This window comes from Lepisosteus platostomus, chromosome 20 (assembly GCF_059453375.1).
Source record: "Lepisosteus platostomus isolate fLepPlt1 chromosome 20, fLepPlt1.hap1, whole genome shotgun sequence".
In the NCBI taxonomy this organism is placed as follows: Eukaryota; Metazoa; Chordata; class Actinopteri; order Semionotiformes; family Lepisosteidae; genus Lepisosteus; species Lepisosteus platostomus.
Window position 1 is genome coordinate 1,945,605 of NC_142630.1, and position 16,539 is coordinate 1,962,143.

At 51.8% G+C, this 16,539-nt stretch overlaps 1 protein-coding gene across 8 annotated transcripts in view; it reads right to left on the minus strand.

Moving 5' to 3' along the window:
- The window catches only part of ankrd27 (ankyrin repeat domain 27 (VPS9 domain)), a 46,307-nt gene that overhangs the window by 4,494 nt on the left and 25,274 nt on the right, over nucleotides 1-16,539 (minus strand). For 4 of the 8 annotated variants that reach the window (XM_088613494.1, XM_088613499.1, XM_088613495.1 and 1 more), the window contains 16 exons: nucleotides 15,161-15,253; nucleotides 14,883-15,007; nucleotides 10,596-10,730; nucleotides 10,374-10,456; nucleotides 10,064-10,179; nucleotides 9,335-9,427; nucleotides 8,560-8,757; nucleotides 7,774-7,833; nucleotides 7,035-7,154; nucleotides 6,095-6,139; nucleotides 3,830-3,955; nucleotides 3,091-3,288; nucleotides 2,611-2,730; nucleotides 1,858-2,031; nucleotides 1,502-1,543; nucleotides 164-263 (listed from right to left, as the gene is read on the minus strand). In XM_088613494.1, the coding sequence (XP_088469620.1) occupies nucleotides 164-263; nucleotides 1,502-1,543; nucleotides 1,858-2,031; nucleotides 2,611-2,730; nucleotides 3,091-3,288; nucleotides 3,830-3,955; nucleotides 6,095-6,139; nucleotides 7,035-7,154; nucleotides 7,774-7,833; nucleotides 8,560-8,757; nucleotides 9,335-9,427; nucleotides 10,064-10,179; nucleotides 10,374-10,456; nucleotides 10,596-10,730; nucleotides 14,883-15,007; nucleotides 15,161-15,253 (1,828 nt within the window). Of the gene's footprint in view, nucleotides 1-163; nucleotides 1,120-1,501; nucleotides 1,544-1,857; nucleotides 2,032-2,610; nucleotides 2,731-3,090; nucleotides 3,289-3,829; nucleotides 3,956-6,094; nucleotides 6,140-7,034; nucleotides 7,155-7,773; nucleotides 7,834-8,559; nucleotides 8,758-9,334; nucleotides 9,428-10,063; nucleotides 10,180-10,373; nucleotides 10,457-10,595; nucleotides 10,731-14,882; nucleotides 15,008-15,160; nucleotides 15,254-16,539 lie in introns of all 8 variants that reach the window. The other 4 variants (XR_015928623.1, XM_088613497.1, XM_088613496.1 and 1 more) reach the window with 4 other exon arrangements.

A 16,539-nucleotide genomic window follows, 5' to 3' on the forward strand; every position in this document is an offset into this window, starting at 1 on the left:
GTGTGAGACACGGGGGCGACAGAGCTGGGTTTCCCTGCAGTGGCCACTGGCCTCCAGGGGACAGTGCAGCTCAGCACGGGCAGCTGACGCCCCCTGGACCAGACCGGGCTCTGCAGAGAGGGTGCAAGAGTTGCCTTAGAAAAAAAGACCACAGTTCACTCACTCTTGCCCAGGTGGGCTCTGGGAAGGACTGGCAGGGTTGCAGCAGTCTCTTCTGGGGAATGACCAGACGCTTTCTGAAGGATCTTCGCAATCTCGGAGTTCTGCGACAAAGACACTCGAGAGTTTTAAAGTGCGACGGCACTTCCTCAGAGTTTAGGATAGCAAGCCTGAGCCCACAGATGATAGGAAGAAGGAGAGGAGATGACGGAAAGGACAGAAAAGACAAAAAGAGGGGCCTGGCGGAGGTGTGGGGCCTTGTCTTCTCTCCCCTCTCAGCCTGCCGAGACTAACGGTGCTTCTGAAGTACTGTATCTGCCCTCACAGGTGCTCCTGCTGCATCCAGCCTGCAGACAGACCCCGGGCAGACTCGCGTCTGATTTAAAGTGTCCGCTGGAAAAACGTCTGCAGCAATCCAGAAAGACGAGTAAGGGCTGAGTGGAAAGGTTTGCAATTCGCTTTTCCCTGGTGACATTCTTAATTAAAACAAGGACGCAGGTGGCTTCTAAGCAGTCAGTGAAATGGGTATGAAAAAGCAATTCCCAAACGGCCTGGAATGCAATTTTACATAATGATCATTTAATCACCTTAAAATGGAACACTGCTTTTTTCTATATAATAATTTCATAAGGGAAAAATTATTCTTGTGCAATTACACAACGATAAAGCTTTCTCTCAGGGTTACATTTAAAACTGCATCATAAATTTGATCATTTGGTGGCAATGGTTACAGGTCACCAGTGTGGGACTAAAGCGAAGATGACATATCTTACTGCAAGACTTGTTTTGCAGGAAACCCAAAAGATATCGGCAATAATCACAAAGAGTTACAGTGAGGCTCGAACACGGGGCAAGGAATGCAGTTCTGATCCAACAGGCTCATTAAAAAAACAGAGAATGGTTGTTCCAGAAAAATTGTGGATCTTCAGGGCAAAGGTTGCGAGATCAAAAAGGTGAATCCTACAAATGGAAAAGTTAATACTCTAACAACATTCATTTCAAAGCTACTTGATTGTCTCCAATTTAGCACCACAGCATAAATGAAAATCAAGAGTAAACACCAAGGTAACAATTTGTGCACGTTGCTTTGCTAATTGGAAATGAAACAGACAGCGAGCACTACAGTCTTGAAAACACATCTCTTCTTCTGATTAATGGCAAACGCAATCACCGCACTCACAGAGCCCTGCATCTCAACATCCTCCTGCAACTCAACACTGCACTCAGAATCATAAATAAGCGTGACGGTATTGTTAACAACCCAAACAGTTCAGAGAGTGGCAAGAGAAGATTCTAACATGCACTAACACTTGAGATCACTGCGTGTTGAGCTGGGGTTTACCTGCACTGCTCTCCTGCTAAGCATGGAGACTAAGAAGGTGCCCTGTGAGAAAGAGAGGCAGACGAACTGGGTATTAGGCACTGGATCTCTAAAGAATTCTCCAGGACAAAACATTTCAGCCTGTTGTTCATTTGCAGAAAGAATATTCGGCGTACAGTTTCAGAAAGAGTATTCCCTGAGTTACAGACAGATCTACACAGGAAGACTATGCTTCCCATGGTTCACTGGACTATGGGAGATATAGGCCTGCTTTTCACAGGAAGGAACCTGAATCAGAGAAGACAGACATTTTTACTAATGCCGAATGATTTCCAGACCGCTGAGAGAAACGGAGAGTGAGCTCCTGGGGTACCTACCTTGCCCCCCGCGTCCAGGGTACAGTCGAGGGGCGTCCTCTGACGCTTGTTCCTCAGATGGACGGACGCCCCATACTGGAGCAGCAGCTCCACCAGGGCCTGGTGTCCCCCTCTCACTGCTTCGTGCAGGGCTGTGTTGCCTTGGTTATTGGCCAGGTTCACGGAGGCCCCACTCTGCAGGGCACAGAGCAGTCAGACTGGGGCTCCAATCTCTCGTGGCACAGCTGCAGAGACGTGCCACTTTTAAAATAACTTTTACATTATTAGGACTATTTTTCATTCTCATTTCTTTAAATGTTTTGTTCCTTTCATAACCGCTGTACGTGTTTATGTTTCTATGTACATGTACATATACATGTGGATGGCACGGTGGTGCAGTGGTTATCATTACTGTCTCTCAGTTCCTGGGGTGATAATAGTGTGTTTGTGTTGGTTTCCTCCAGGTGCTCCAGTTCCCTCCCACAGTCTAGTCTAAAGACATGCTGGTGGGTTTTATTGGCTTCTGGAAAAACTGGCACTGGTGTGTAAGTGTGTGTCAGTCATCTGATGGACTGGTGTCCTGTCCAGGGTGTATCCTGCCTCCCACCCATTGCTTGCTCCAGCTCTCCAGTGACTCTGGACTGGAAGAAGCGGTCAGAAAATGGATGGAAACAGTATATAAATGTAGGAATGACAGATACACATACGCGCACGTCCCTTTTCCCCCAGGAGTACACTGTCAGTGATGAAACCGCCAGTTCAGGGGTTAAGCACCTGCAGTAAGGTTGTGGCCGTGTCCAGGTGTCCTCGCAGGCAGGCGTGGATCAGTGGGGTATTTCCAAAATGGTCTTTCTTGTTCGCCTTGGCATTGCACTCGAGCAGAACTGTCACCACCTGTCACGGACGCAACCTGAGTCACTGTACAGCACTACGCAGACGATTCAGAACAAAACCTTCAGTGTAGCTCCGAGCACTACCCCTTCAGACCACATCACGACAGTGTGAGAAACATGTTTAAATCTCGTTTTTTAAGTTTAATGCCACTAACTACACTCTCTCATGACTGACCATGAGATCAGACTGTCCAAACGCAGCGCAAAGGTTTATTAAACTATAGTTATCACTGCAGAAATGAGAAATCTGAACAGCAAACTGTTAGCGCTAGCTGGGCCGCCGAGCTTCTCTCCAGCCTCTCGGGATGCAGTGAAGGAGCGTCAGCAGGGCAGTGCGAGAGACGGGCACGGGCATGGGCACCTGTAGGTGGCTGTTCTGGCAGGCGAGGTGCAACGGGGTGGCACTCTGCCCGTTCCTGGCGTTGATGTTGGCACCGCGGCGCGTGAGCAGGGACACCAGGGGGGCGTGCCCGTGCAGAGCGGCCACGTGCAGCGGAGTAAAGCCGTCCTGGTTACCGCTGTTCACGCCCAGCCCGCTCGCCTGCAGGCAGGACAGCTTCTGTGCACACGAGAGGAGACGCCTGGTCAGAGCACGCACGCACCGGCCTGGGATGCCTGAGATAGGCACTGCATGATCTTCAGATCTGGCTGCTGAATATTCATGTGATTGTAACTCCTCCCTTTTGTGCCTGGTACTGTGTAAAGGGGAGGAAGATTCAACAGATGCCACAAAAGCCTCTGTTGGAGCTGGAGGCTGTAGTACACCTGTGTTTTCTACTGTACTGTATATCTCAGCCACAGAGCTCCTTAGGTCTGTCAGTGTAGAGTTTGCATGTTCTTCTCATGTACAGACTACACACAGGAACAACATTGGACTGTCATAAATACACCATTTCAACATGTGTTCATACCGTAACTTGTCAATATTTCTTATACCATCAAACATTTAATGACAGCACAGCGCTTGGGCTTTGGACTTGTGTCCATGTATTGAAGGTAAAGCACACTTGCAGAAGGGGAGATAAATGAGGAAGTCTGCCTGCACGCACTTGGCACACACCACGGGTCAGCAGCTGAGCTCAGGCCTGTACAGCACTGACCTTCTGTGTGGGCGCACACTTGGCGCACTGGCAGAGCGGGTGGCAGAAGTCGGACTCCAGCAGCGGTCCCGGCCCTTCCTCCTCGTCATCGGGCTCCTCATCCAGCCATTCCAGCAGGTATCGCACCTATGGGACAGCGCACGCCTGAGCGAGGCCCGGGCCAAGCTGGAAGAGCGCCCCACCCCATCCCTACTGTACACAACAATGACAACGACAGCACCGCGCAAGAAAAACAAACGATGGGGGAAAGAGTTACTCCCACTGCACTGCAGGTTCTACAAGCCTCAGCTAATTTACTCATCTTATGAAGCACGACTGCATGCATTTTATCCACGACTGGCTTTGCAGATTCTCTTCCAAGAAGGTTACAAGCCCAGTGCTGCCTGGGGGGTATAAGCCTGTAACTTGCAAAACACGGCATGGCTCAAACGGCTATGGAGTGAGAGTTTAAGACAACATCCAAGAGTCTAGGTGGGGTGTATCTCGGAAGGCGGGGGCAGGCAGAGAAAGCGGCCTGGTCCGCAGCAGAGGGGCCCGAGCTGGGCATCGCTGGCGGAGCTGCGTGACAGCGGCCCCTCCGGCCGCCTGTGCCACCCGCCGCAGCCTAATTAAAGCTGGGAGCCTGCTGTTGGAAGCCCAGCGGAGCCAGGACAGTGAATGACAATGCTGTAAATTATAAATGACTTCCCGCTGCCTAATCTCGGCTCGCTTCTCCCTCCCTCTCCAAATCCAAGCTCAAGCCCATTAAGGGGGATTTTCCGAGATCTCCTGAAGGCAGCGATGCCGGCTTTGTAGACGGGTAATGGCATGAGGAAAGGTCAGAGAAGCCCTCCTCCGACAGCCCCACTCCTCCTCTCCTGGCGTTGGTTTGAAGCCAGTGACAGAGGGGTAACTCGTCCTCGTGTGCAGCTCCACAATCCCCCACGACCAGGAAGAATGTGTCCCAGATCTGCCTACATACACAGAAACCCCAATGGCTTCCTCGGAGTTACTTGCAATGAACTATGTCTGTGGAATGTTCACTCCGAGTAAAATACAGTTCAGACATCATGGATGAAGTGGTTTACAAAATGACATCTTTAACTCCAGAGTAAACAAAAGGCTTGTTATATTTGTTTCCCCGTGTTGCTCTCCCTTCCTCTCAGAGTTAGCGGGGGGAGGAGTCCTCTGTGGTGTGAGGAGCGCCACCTTCCTGCTGCAGCATGCCCACACTCCCTCCCAGCTCGTTCAAATCGCCAGCAGAACTTCCTCTTATAAAACCCTCCGATCTGAAAGCACCAATCGCTTATCGCTTATCCCTGGATCCTTTGTTCAATAAAGCACCAGCGATCGAAGAAGAGTCTCGTGTTCTAACTCCCTGCCCTTCACAGCCACATCAACTTTAGGCAGCATTAGGCAAGCTTAGCACTTACCACATTTGGGGAATGTGAATAAAACAGCTGTGAAATGTGTAGGGAGATGAGAGAGACTAGTCTCAGAACAACGTGACTGTGGGCATCTGCCAGGCCCTCATGGACACGGCCTGCAAGTGGAGGCTGTGAGGCATTTTCCCACTTCCCATCTCTCACAGTGGCTCAGGGGTGATGGGATTAGGTCTAAGCCTGGTGAAACCAGATGCCCTGGCTCCATTAAGATTATCTTAGTTTAGCCTGGAAAGCTCATAACACAGCAGAAGAGGCTTATTTTAAATTTGGCCGGGATAGGCACCAGTGATGTAAATGGCGCCCTGCACTGCTCTGCAGGCGGTGCAGCTCTGGATCTCTGCAGGGAACTGTGGAGGGGAGGGCCTGCCTTGCGTCTCTCATAAGCAGCTTTTGCCGGGGCTCAGACTGATGACTGATCTCTTCCAGAGCAAGGGGCAGCGATCGCCGCAACATTCCAGTCTTGCACTACTTCTCCAATCACACACAACCGATAGACGTCTGGCATTGTGATGCGGCATGTTTTGGTGGGCAGTGTATAAGCAGACAGTTTAAAGAAACTTCATGGCACTTACTGGGCCACTAACACCTCTTCCAGCAGAAACCCTAGCTCTCCCAGGAGTCTCCCATCCAGGTACTGACCAGGCTCACACCTGCTGAGCTGCAGGGTGATATGGCTGCTGGCTACATCTGTTATGCTTTCAAAAACTTTAGGGCACCACTTAACAGTGTTTGCGCAACACCAAATGGTAGTCACGCGACCTCTGTGCCAAGTGACAAGCAGAGTTCCAGACTGACCCGAAACGGAGCACAAGGCACAGCTCCCACAAGTTCGAAGGCTTACCATCTCCACATCGCCATCCGCCACCGCGCGCAGCAGCTTCTCCACCTAAGGAGGAGAAAAGACAAGGCATGACGGCTTCCGTTACTGTGCTGATCCCGAGGCCCTGATCGGCCTGGCAAGATGCTGCTCCCCGATTCCTGAGGGGCCGGAAGGCAAGACCCCCGGCCAGCTGGTCCCGCGGCGCAGAGAAGGTCTCGCAGGCCGCCGCTTCGTGTGTAAACACCAAGCAGGCCCCTCATACCCAGCAGATGTTTCATTGATATTTGAACTGCTCTACGTGTTTGTGCTCCCGGCGTGGTCCGGAGGCCAGACCTCCTTCAGCACACACAGGGCCAGGAAAAGGGGCAGCGGACTCCACTTCCGACCAGCTGGCCAGCCTCCCCCGAGCTCCCGCTCGGACTCCGGAGACCCCGACATGAAAGCATCTCCGTTCTCCGTCGCCAACAGGTCCTGTCTAGCTCAGCACCAGTCCTGTGCGACTGACCCCACAGGAACAAACCCCGGAGATTCCCATATAACCACAAGATATTTTCTATATTGCTATTTAGTACTGCATAAGTTCCCAGGGCTGGTGCAGTGGTCGGCTTCAATTCCAGACCAGGGGAGGCGTCTCTGTGGAGCCTGCGTGTTCTCCCCATGTTCGTGTAGATTTCCTCTGGGTGCTCTACTTTCCTCCCACAGTCCAAACACATATTGGTAGGTTAACGGGCTTCTAGACAAATTGTCCCTGGAGTGAGATGGACCGGTGTCCTGTCCAGGGTGTGACTCCGGCTCCCCAACAACTGATTGATGAAGCTGTTCGAAAAATGGCTGCAGGTAATGGATTCATTTTTCAAAGGAACTTTTCCCAGCACAGAGGGCGATTTAAGCAGCAAAGCGGTTAAAGACTGACCACCACCTTGGGTCAGCACGGGCGCTGCGAGGGCGGAGGCCGGCTCACCTCTTTGAGCGCCCCCCTGTCGCCGTCGGGCTTGATGTCCGTGCTGAGGGAGGAGGTGCTGGAGATCGAGGAGTGGCGGCTGGCGGGCTCTGCGGAGGGCTGGGGGGACCTCCGGGGAGACTGCGGGGAGAACAGGACAGCCTTACAGTGACACAGCGCCCCACAGCCACCCCTGTGCCAACTGCGCCTCGACCCTGCTCTCTGGTGCAACAGGACAATACAAAACTGGCCCTGGAGGGGGCGCTAGTTCATTTGAGGTTTACTACCCAGCAAAGCTCCTCCTGTCTCTTCCATGAGGATATTACAGCTGTCACAGCATCTGGAACTTGAACTGTGAGCCCCAGTAGGTACAGTACATTACTATATGCTGTCCCACAAGACATGTCTTCTAAGTGAAAAGTGTCCTGCAAGTTTTAATGTCCAGAATTGGCACAGGAAAATAGTTTAACATTGCTTCTGAGAGCCTGTTGATAATACAGCTACTGCTAGTAACTTATGAGTGCTCTCACTTAAAAATGCAGAAATGCCACAAAGTACACAAACTGCTTGAGAAGATGAGCCAACACATCTAGAGCCTGAGAGTTTGGTAACAACAGTCCCACTCTACTGTGTGAGACTGCTGTGTGTTTCAGTGAAAAGGTCTGTGCAGAAACAAACTGGAGAATTATCAACGGTCAAATCCCTTGTACTGGGCCTCAAGACATCACAGTGAAGGAATGAAATCGGGGAACAGTCCTACCTCACCAGCACTCTGCCTCCCCTCAAACCCATTGTTTGTCAGCTCCAGGAGGGACAAGATCTGCAACACGACAAAACATAAAAGTCAGATTTTTTTAGAGACACCTTGACTTAGAGGAAAAAAGGGCATTTAAGAATAACATTTGCCAGAGCAATGATGTACAAAGGGATATCCCTTCCTTCATTTTCCTCTTATCGCTGTTTTTCAAAAAAGAAAGAAGAGAGAAAGAAAGAAGGAATAGGTACCTCAAAGGACAGCAAACCATCTATGCACTGACATCGACATCAGTGACACAGATGTCCTTACAGGAACCTGAGTCTTGTGGCATTTGCCCTCTTAAAATGCTCGTGTAAAATCATGACACAGTCACCTGACTCCTGCTGGAGGAGAGAGGCAGGGGGCGTGAGAGAAGAGGTGGAAATCAGACGACCACTGCACAGGAATCTGAGGATTTATGAGCTACTGCTACTGCAAAAGAGTAGGGGTGTTTACGGGGGTCCTGGCCACATTTCCCCCTGGCCTTTAGCAGTCATGGCCTCCTAACGATCCCCGTCTCTGAACTGGCTTCATCACTCTGCTCTCCTCCCCCCTGAGAGCTGGTGTGTGGGGAGCGGACTGGAGTATCATCCAGGTGGGGCTGCACACTGGTGGTGGAGGAGGGGATCCCCATTACCTGTAAAGCGCTTTGAGTGGAGTGTCCAGAAAAGCGCTCTATAAGTGTAAGCAATTATCTTTAATCTGAGGGGCTGCAGGGGACAGTGTTGACGCACGAGCCGGCCAGCGTACCCGCGTGTTGAGTGCACACTGGAAAGGGGTCTCCTTGGCTCTGTTCTCCAGGGAGGTGCTGGCGCCGTTCTCCAGCAGCACCTCGATGATGCCCTCGTAGCCCCAGCGCGCAGCGATGTGCAAGGGGGTGTCCCCCTTGTCGTTCTGGATGTCCAGCTGGCAGGAGAGGACGTCGTAGTACACGAGCGCCTTCACACACTGGACCGCAGGGCACCGGCGTTTTAACGGGCAGGCAGGGATATGAAACGAAAGAGGCGTGTGCATTAGGGATATCAGAAACGCACACCGTTGTTGAAAGGGCAAAGGCTTTTCTGGAGCATCTGTGTCTGTTAGCGAGAGGGCATGATCACAAGTTCAGCACAGAGCCACAGACAGATTTTCTTCCAGCACGTTACTGAATGAGGTTGTAATTGAGTACAGAGGGCAAATCAGAGCTAGCGAAGAACACACCCACATGAACACTATCACCACAATCCCACATTGCTTTCTGAAGTGCTTCTTGCGAGATGGTCCCCGTTAAAGTTCGATAACTGCTTATTCCAATACAAGGCTGCGGTGAGCTGGAGACTAACCCAGCAGGCACTGGGCTCAGGGCAGGATACACCCTGGGTGGGACGCTTGTCCTTCATAACACATGAATGCCGGGAATCGAACCCAGGACCCAAGAGCCTTGGGTGCCTTCGAAGGGTTTGAGGCTGGCGATGGTTAACCCAGTGCAAACCAGAAGCTAAGTGCAAACACGGAGAGCTCAAAGGGGGGGCTGGCAGGGCCTTACGTCTTCGTTTCCATACATGCAGGCCAGATGGAGGGGGGTGCTCCCGTTGTTGTCCTGTACGGAAGTCCTGGCTTTGTAGTGCAGGAGCAGCAACTGGGGAAGAAGAGAGACACAGACTCTGCTTATCAACACCAGAACACAAGTCAGGACGGTTAAATAAAATGTGCAGGCTGGAAACTGATGCTTCACTTTCTGAAAGTAGGAGAAAAATACCCCATGGTCATAACTGACCGACACTATATCAGCAATGATTATGAACGTGTGACCTCACCTCCCATACTCTCTCTGTTTTCTGGGTTGAGTGCCCATTGTAATCCAAAGAGAGAGCATTTAAAAGGAGCTGCAGCCACCATTTCTAGATCTCATTTAGTTTCCGAATGCAGCTACGGCCTTCTGAAGGCAGGAAGAACAAATTAGCAAGGATGAAAATCTCGAGAATTTACCTCAAAGGCTTAATCGATAGCAGTAAGTGAATACTATTTGAAATAGCAAGGATTTTCTAATACGTTTACCGTTTTCACTATGTCAGAGAAGATATGAAAATATAATTTGTTAATGGTACAATTTATCGTTACAAACACATCAAGGATCTCTAAACTGCACATTCTTAAAACCAATATTGGAATAAAGTAGAGCAACATTGCAGCCAGGGTTTGCGATGCTGTTTACTGATGTGTTGAATGTATGTCATTATACTGTATATAAAGGCATGTGGCGTTGTTGTCTTACCGTCACGCCCTGGTAGCCCTTCTGACAGGACAGGTGAAGGGGCGTGAGGGCGTGGTAGTCTGTGGCGTTGACCACTGCCCCCTTGGACACCAGCACGTCGATCAGCAACGTCTGACCTTTGAGGAGGCAGAAAGGGGAAGGAGTTAGCAGGGTCTGGGAGGAGACTGCGTGTTTCAGGCACTCAGCACCTTCGTCGCCCGGAAGAAGGTTCTTCACAGACTACTGAAGAGCACGAGGCAGGAGAAAACCACAAGCAAACACCCAGGCAAGCGCAGACTTACTGTTCCGCAGTACAAAGAAATCCGCTCACCACAAATAGCAGCAATGTGGAGTGGCGTGTAGCCCCTGTCATCGCGGGAGAAAGGAGTGACAATGGATGGGTCATTCAGCCTCCTACAGAGAGAAACTCACTCTAATGAGATTGCTTAAAGGGAAAAAAAAGAACTCAAGGCAGAAGAACTCAAAACAGGAAGGCTAGACATTTTTTCTCAGTGATTTCTAAAGTGCGAATAGCTAAACAATATTTCCTTGCCAATTGATTTCGGTGCAATCATCTCCATGTTCGCAGGTAACAAGGCTAAGAGACACTGCCACTTCTTTGCTGCTGTGGTGCTTTCCATAGCAACAGGATTCAAAACCAGTCTTAAAACGTAATACGATCTGATGTCTTCAAAGGTTTGGAAAAGAATGCAACAAAAAGAAAATGAACAACAGGTTAATAAGCAGTTGTGGCTACATGTGAACATATTTAATTATATTTTCAGAACACTACTGAAGTGTTGGCAAACCACTTAGCAATGTTTAATAAAACACAAGAAATTTCCCAAGAGGACTAACACACTTTGCAAATGCATGGTGAGAGACAAACATACAGTAAAACACTCACAGGGCAGAGCAGGAGCGGATGTTTCATGTCGTGCTTATTAAGGGTATTTATCAGCAATGCTCAGTAGTTTCAGGTTTTGGTTTGGCACAAATTTAGTCCCAGTCCTAGCCTCATTCTAAAATCTTTATCACTCCTCCTCAGCTGAAAGCTTTCTTTTCATTTTTGCAGCACTTGCCTAAGAAAAACAAAGACAATGGTGGAGCAGGCCAAATCTGTTTTATGTTGCCTTATTAAATTTGTGGAGAGAATCCCAGCTTTCTGAAAGAAGGCTTAGTGAAGAAGCCACTTGTAACGCTATCAGATTGCTCCTAGCAATTCAACCCACTTCACACACAGTACAAGCATCTTTGTATTTCCAAGCAAGTGCTCCTGCTGTTTGCAAAGCAGTTCATTAGCATTTAAAAGAGCATGAGAATCCTAGGCCTTTATGGAACAGCCCGGGGTAAAGGAGTCTGAAACCGATCTGCTGTTTACCCTCACAGGATGAGAGCACTCTGGTTCAAGTCCAAGCATTGTGTCAGGCAGGAAAGCAAAATGCCCCCACAGCCTTTAAAGATAAACCCCACCACTGCTACCTGCCCTACGGAGAGTCCAGGCAGACTAAATAAGACAGAATAAAAAGGTCTGGATGGCAAGTTGTTGAAACATCAGAAGTCAGCGCCTCACAGCTGCCTGGCATTTACTGTCCTTGAACTACAGAATGTAACATCAGTGACTGCAGAACTGTCCCTTTCATTTCACCAGTGGTGTCCACAGCAACCGGAACCCACTCAGCACCGCACCGCCAACCCACAGGAGTGACACTGTCCTCACCCCGACGCCTGTCCCTCACAGCGCTCACAGGAGTGACACTGTCCTCACCCTGACGCCTGTCCCTCACAACACTCACAGGAGTGACACTGACCTCACCCCGACGCCTGTCCCTCACAGCGCTCACAGGAGTGACACTGTCCTCACCCCGACGCCTGTCCCTCACAGCGCTCACAGGAGTGACACTGTCCCCACCCTGACGCCTGTCCCTCACAGCGCTCACAGGAGTGACACTGTCCTCACCCCGAAGCCTGTCCCTCACAGCACTCACAGGAGTGACCCTGTCCTCTCCCTGACGCCTGTCCCTCACAACACTCACAGGACTGACACTGTCCTCACCCTGACGCCTGTCCCTCACAGCGCTCACAGGAGTGACACTGTCCTCACCCTGACGCCTGTCCCTCACAGTGCTCACAGGAGTGACACTGTCCTCACCCTGACGCCTGTCCCTCACAGCGCTCACAGGACTGACACTGTCCCCACCCCGACGCCTGTCCCTCACAGTGCTCACAGGAGTGACACTGACCTCACCCTGACGCCTGTCCCTCACAGCGCTCACAGGAGTGACACTGTCCTCACCCTGACGCCTGTCCCTCACAGCGCTCACAGGAGTGACACTGTCCTCACCCTGACGCCTGCCCCTCACAGCGCTCACAGGAGTGACCCTGTCCTCACCCTGACGCCTGTCCCTCACAGCGCTCACAGGAGTGACACTGTCCCCACCCTGACGCCTGTCCCTCACAGCGCTCACAGGAGTGACACTGTCCTCACCCCGACGCCTGTCCCTCACAACACTCACAAGAGTGACACTGACCTCACCCCGACGCCTGTCCCTCACAGCACTCACAGGAGTGACACTGTCCCCACCCTGACGCCTGTCCCTCACAACACTCACAGGACTGACACTGTCCTCACCCCGACGCCTGTCCCTCACAGCGCTCACAGGAGTGACACTGTCCTCACCCCGAAGCCTGTCCCTCACAGCACTCACAGGAGTGACACTGTCCCCACCCCGACGCCTGTCCCTCACAGCACTCACAGGAGTGACACTGTCCTCACCCCAAAGCCTGTCCCTCACAACACTCACAGGAGTGACACTGACCTCACCCTGACGCCTGTCCCTCACAGCGCTCACAGGAGTGACACTGTCCCCACCCTGACGCCTGTCCCTCACAGCACTCACAGGAGTGACACTGACCTCACCCTGACGCCTGTCCCTCACAACACTCACAGGAGTGACACTGACCTCACCCTGGCGCCTGTCCCTCACAGCACTCACAGGAGTGACACTGTCCTCACCCCGACGCCTGTCCCTCACAGCGCTCACAGGAGTGACACTGTCCCCACCCTGACGCCTGTCCCTCACAGCGCTCACAGGAGTGACACTGTCCCCACCCCGACGCCTGTCCCTCACAGCACTCACAGGAGTGACACTGTCCTCACCCCGACGCCTGTCCCTCACAGCGCTCACAGGAGTGACACTGTCCCCACCCTGACGCCTGTCCCTCACAGCGCTCACAGGAGTGACACTGTCCCCACCCTGACGCCTGTCCCTCACAGCGCTCACAGGAGTGACACTGTCCTCACCCCGAAGCCTGTCCCTCACAGCACTCACAGGAGTGACCCTGTCCTCACCCTGACGCCTGTCCCTCACAGCGCTCACAGGAGTGACACTGTCCTCACCCTGACGCCTGTCCCTCACAGCACTCACAGGAGTGACACTGACCTCACCCTGACGCCTGTCCCTCACAGTGCTCACAGGAGTGACACTGTCCCCACCCCGACGCCTGTCCCTCACAGTGCTCACAGGAGTGACACTGTCCCCACCCCGACGCCTGTCCCTCACAGCACTCACAGGAGTGACACTGACCTCACCCCGACGCCTGTCCCTCACAACACTCACAGGAGTGACACTGACCTCACCCCGACGCCTGTCCCTCACAACACTCACAGGAGTGACACTGACCTCACCCTGGCGCCTGTCCCTCACAGCACTCACAGGAGTGACACTGTCCTCACCCCGACGCCTGTCCCTCACAGCACTCACAGGAGTGACACTGTCCCCACCCTGACGCCTGTCCCTCACAGCGCTCACAGGAGTGACACTGTCCCCACCCCGACGCCTGTCCCTCACAGCGCTCACAGGAGTGACACTGTCCCCACCCCGACGCCTGTCCCTCACAGCCCTCACAGGAGTGACACTGTCCTCACCCCGACGCCTGTCCCTCACAGCACTCACAGGAGTGACACTGTCCTCACCCTGACGCCTGTCCCTCACAACACTCACAGGAGTGACACTGTCCTCACCCTGACGCCTGTCCCTCACAGCACTCACAGGAGTGACACTGTCCTCACCCTGACGCCTGTCACTCACAGCGATCACAGGAGTGAAACTGTCCCCACCCTGACGCCTGTCCCTCACAACACTCACAGGAGTGACACTGACCTCACCCTGACGCCTGTCCCTCACAGCGCTCACAGGAGTGACACTGACCTCACCCTGACGCCTGTCCCTCACAGCGCTCACAGGAGTGACCCTGTCCTCACCCTGACGCCTGTCCCTCACAACACTCACAGGAGTGACACTGTCCTCACCCCGACGCCTGTCCCTCACAGCGCTCACAGGAGTGACAATGTCCTCACCCTGACGCCTGTCCCTCACAGCGCTCACAGGAGTGACACTGTCCTCACCCTGACGCCTGTCCCTCACAGCGCTCACAGGAGTGACACTGTCCTCACCCTGACGCCTGCCTCTCACAGCGCTCACAGGAGTGAAACTGTCCCCACCCTGACGCCTGTCCCTCACAACACTCACAGGAGTGACACTGACCTCACCCTGACGCCTGTCCCTCACAGCGCTCACAGGAGTGACACTGACCTCACCCTGACGCCTGTCCCTCACAGCGCTCACAGGAGTGACCCTGTCCTCACCCTGACGCCTGTCCCTCACAACACTCACAGGAGTGACACTGTCCTCACCCCGACGCCTGTCCCTCACAGCGCTCACAGGAGTGACAATGTCCTCACCCTGACGCCTGTCCCTCACAGCGCTCACAGGAGTGACACTGTCCTCACCCTGACGCCTGTCCCTCACAGCGCTCACAGGAGTGACACTGTCCTCACCCTGACGCCTGCCTCTCACAGCGCTCACAGGAGCACAGGGGATGGCACATCTCCAAGCCTTCCTCTTCACTCTCGGCCTCGCTCAGCAGCCGCCTCACCTCTGCCTCGTTCCCGTTGGCGATGTGCTGAAGGAGACACAGACACATGACATTCTCCAGTCCCCCCAGCCTTATATTCTTCATGTTGCTCATTCTTCCTCCCCCACCATCAGGCTCTTCTAGTAAATTTAATGATAAAACTAAAAATAAAGCATCTGTAGGAAGAATGCACAGGCTGACCTCAAACAGACAGTCTGTCGGGGTAGCTGAATTCTGGGAGAGCAGGTTCACTTTCTGTCTGAAGAACAGCTTGTCGTTCAGTTCGCCAGACCCCTAAGAAAATAGAGGAATGAAGATGTTACAAACAGATAAGGTGTCCCCCTTTTTCACACACCTTTCTGAATAAACTTCCCCCAGTTCAGTTCGGGAACTGAAGGCTTTCAAACATGTGTCACCAAAGTCCTGCCTTAACTTGACTGTCACCTGGACACTTAACTTGGCACCAGGTCCACTGATTGCTACAAAATCCTTGCACATTTTTCTCATTCTCTCGGTGTGTACCTATCTATCTGTAGTAATTAACAGACCACATCAGTTTCTTCAGGGAAACAAGAAGCCCAACCTGGTCACACAGGAGAGTTCATTAACAATACTAATCACAGAGAACATAAGTCATATCAGCCCTTTCGCCTGACCTGAACTGAGTCCTCTCACCTCTCTGCAGGTAGTAAACTAGTGGAGGAAGAATATTAGGAAATGTAGCCTCTAAACAACCACTCCAGTAGAGGGCTGTTTGAAGAGCCTCAAGGATTGCATGTCTCAGATTCAAGTTATGGCATGATGGTCAGGTCCACAAATTTTTATGGAAATTAAAAACCTTTTTTTGTAGGAAACCTGGAATCTCTGTGTATCCCAGTAACAAAAAAGCTTAATCTTAAATTAATAGAGCACTTATGACTAGGTTCTGATAAGGACAATGGTGCCTAGAGCTGGTCTACTTACTACAAATGGCTCAAGAGCTTGCTTAATTAATTATAATGTCATAATAATTATGGCATTACTTATAATACAATTATTAGTCATAAGGGCATGATGTCTTATTAATAATGCCCTCATGGCATAATTATGCCATTGATACAAATGCATACAACACGGTGAAAGTGAGAAAGATGTTTGAGCTCCTACAATGCAGTGTATGTAGGAAGGGAAGAGTAAAAGCTAGGTAAAACTACTACTAGTTCCTCATCTCTGGGCATTTCTGAGAGCGCTGTCCTCAACAGACCCCGAGTCCTCTCTCCCTGGCTCTCCATTAAAAACGTTGTGCTTTCCACAGAACCCATCAGCTGGTTCTTTTCTGTGATTAACTCCCCTGGAACTGCCAGCACTAAGTGGTAAAGCTACATGATGTTCAACCCACAAAGGTTCTCCTTAGGTGACCTTTTGGTGAAAAAAACGATACTCATTCACACACCCCTGTGAGATTGAAAATGTGACCCACGTGGTTTCAGTGTGGAGCACAGATGGCTTCCTGACACAGACTGCACTGGCCATAGAAGTCACCCTAGTGAGGTGAAGTCAGCTGGATTAAGAGGTGAAGAGGAGCTGGGTGACTTGATCAG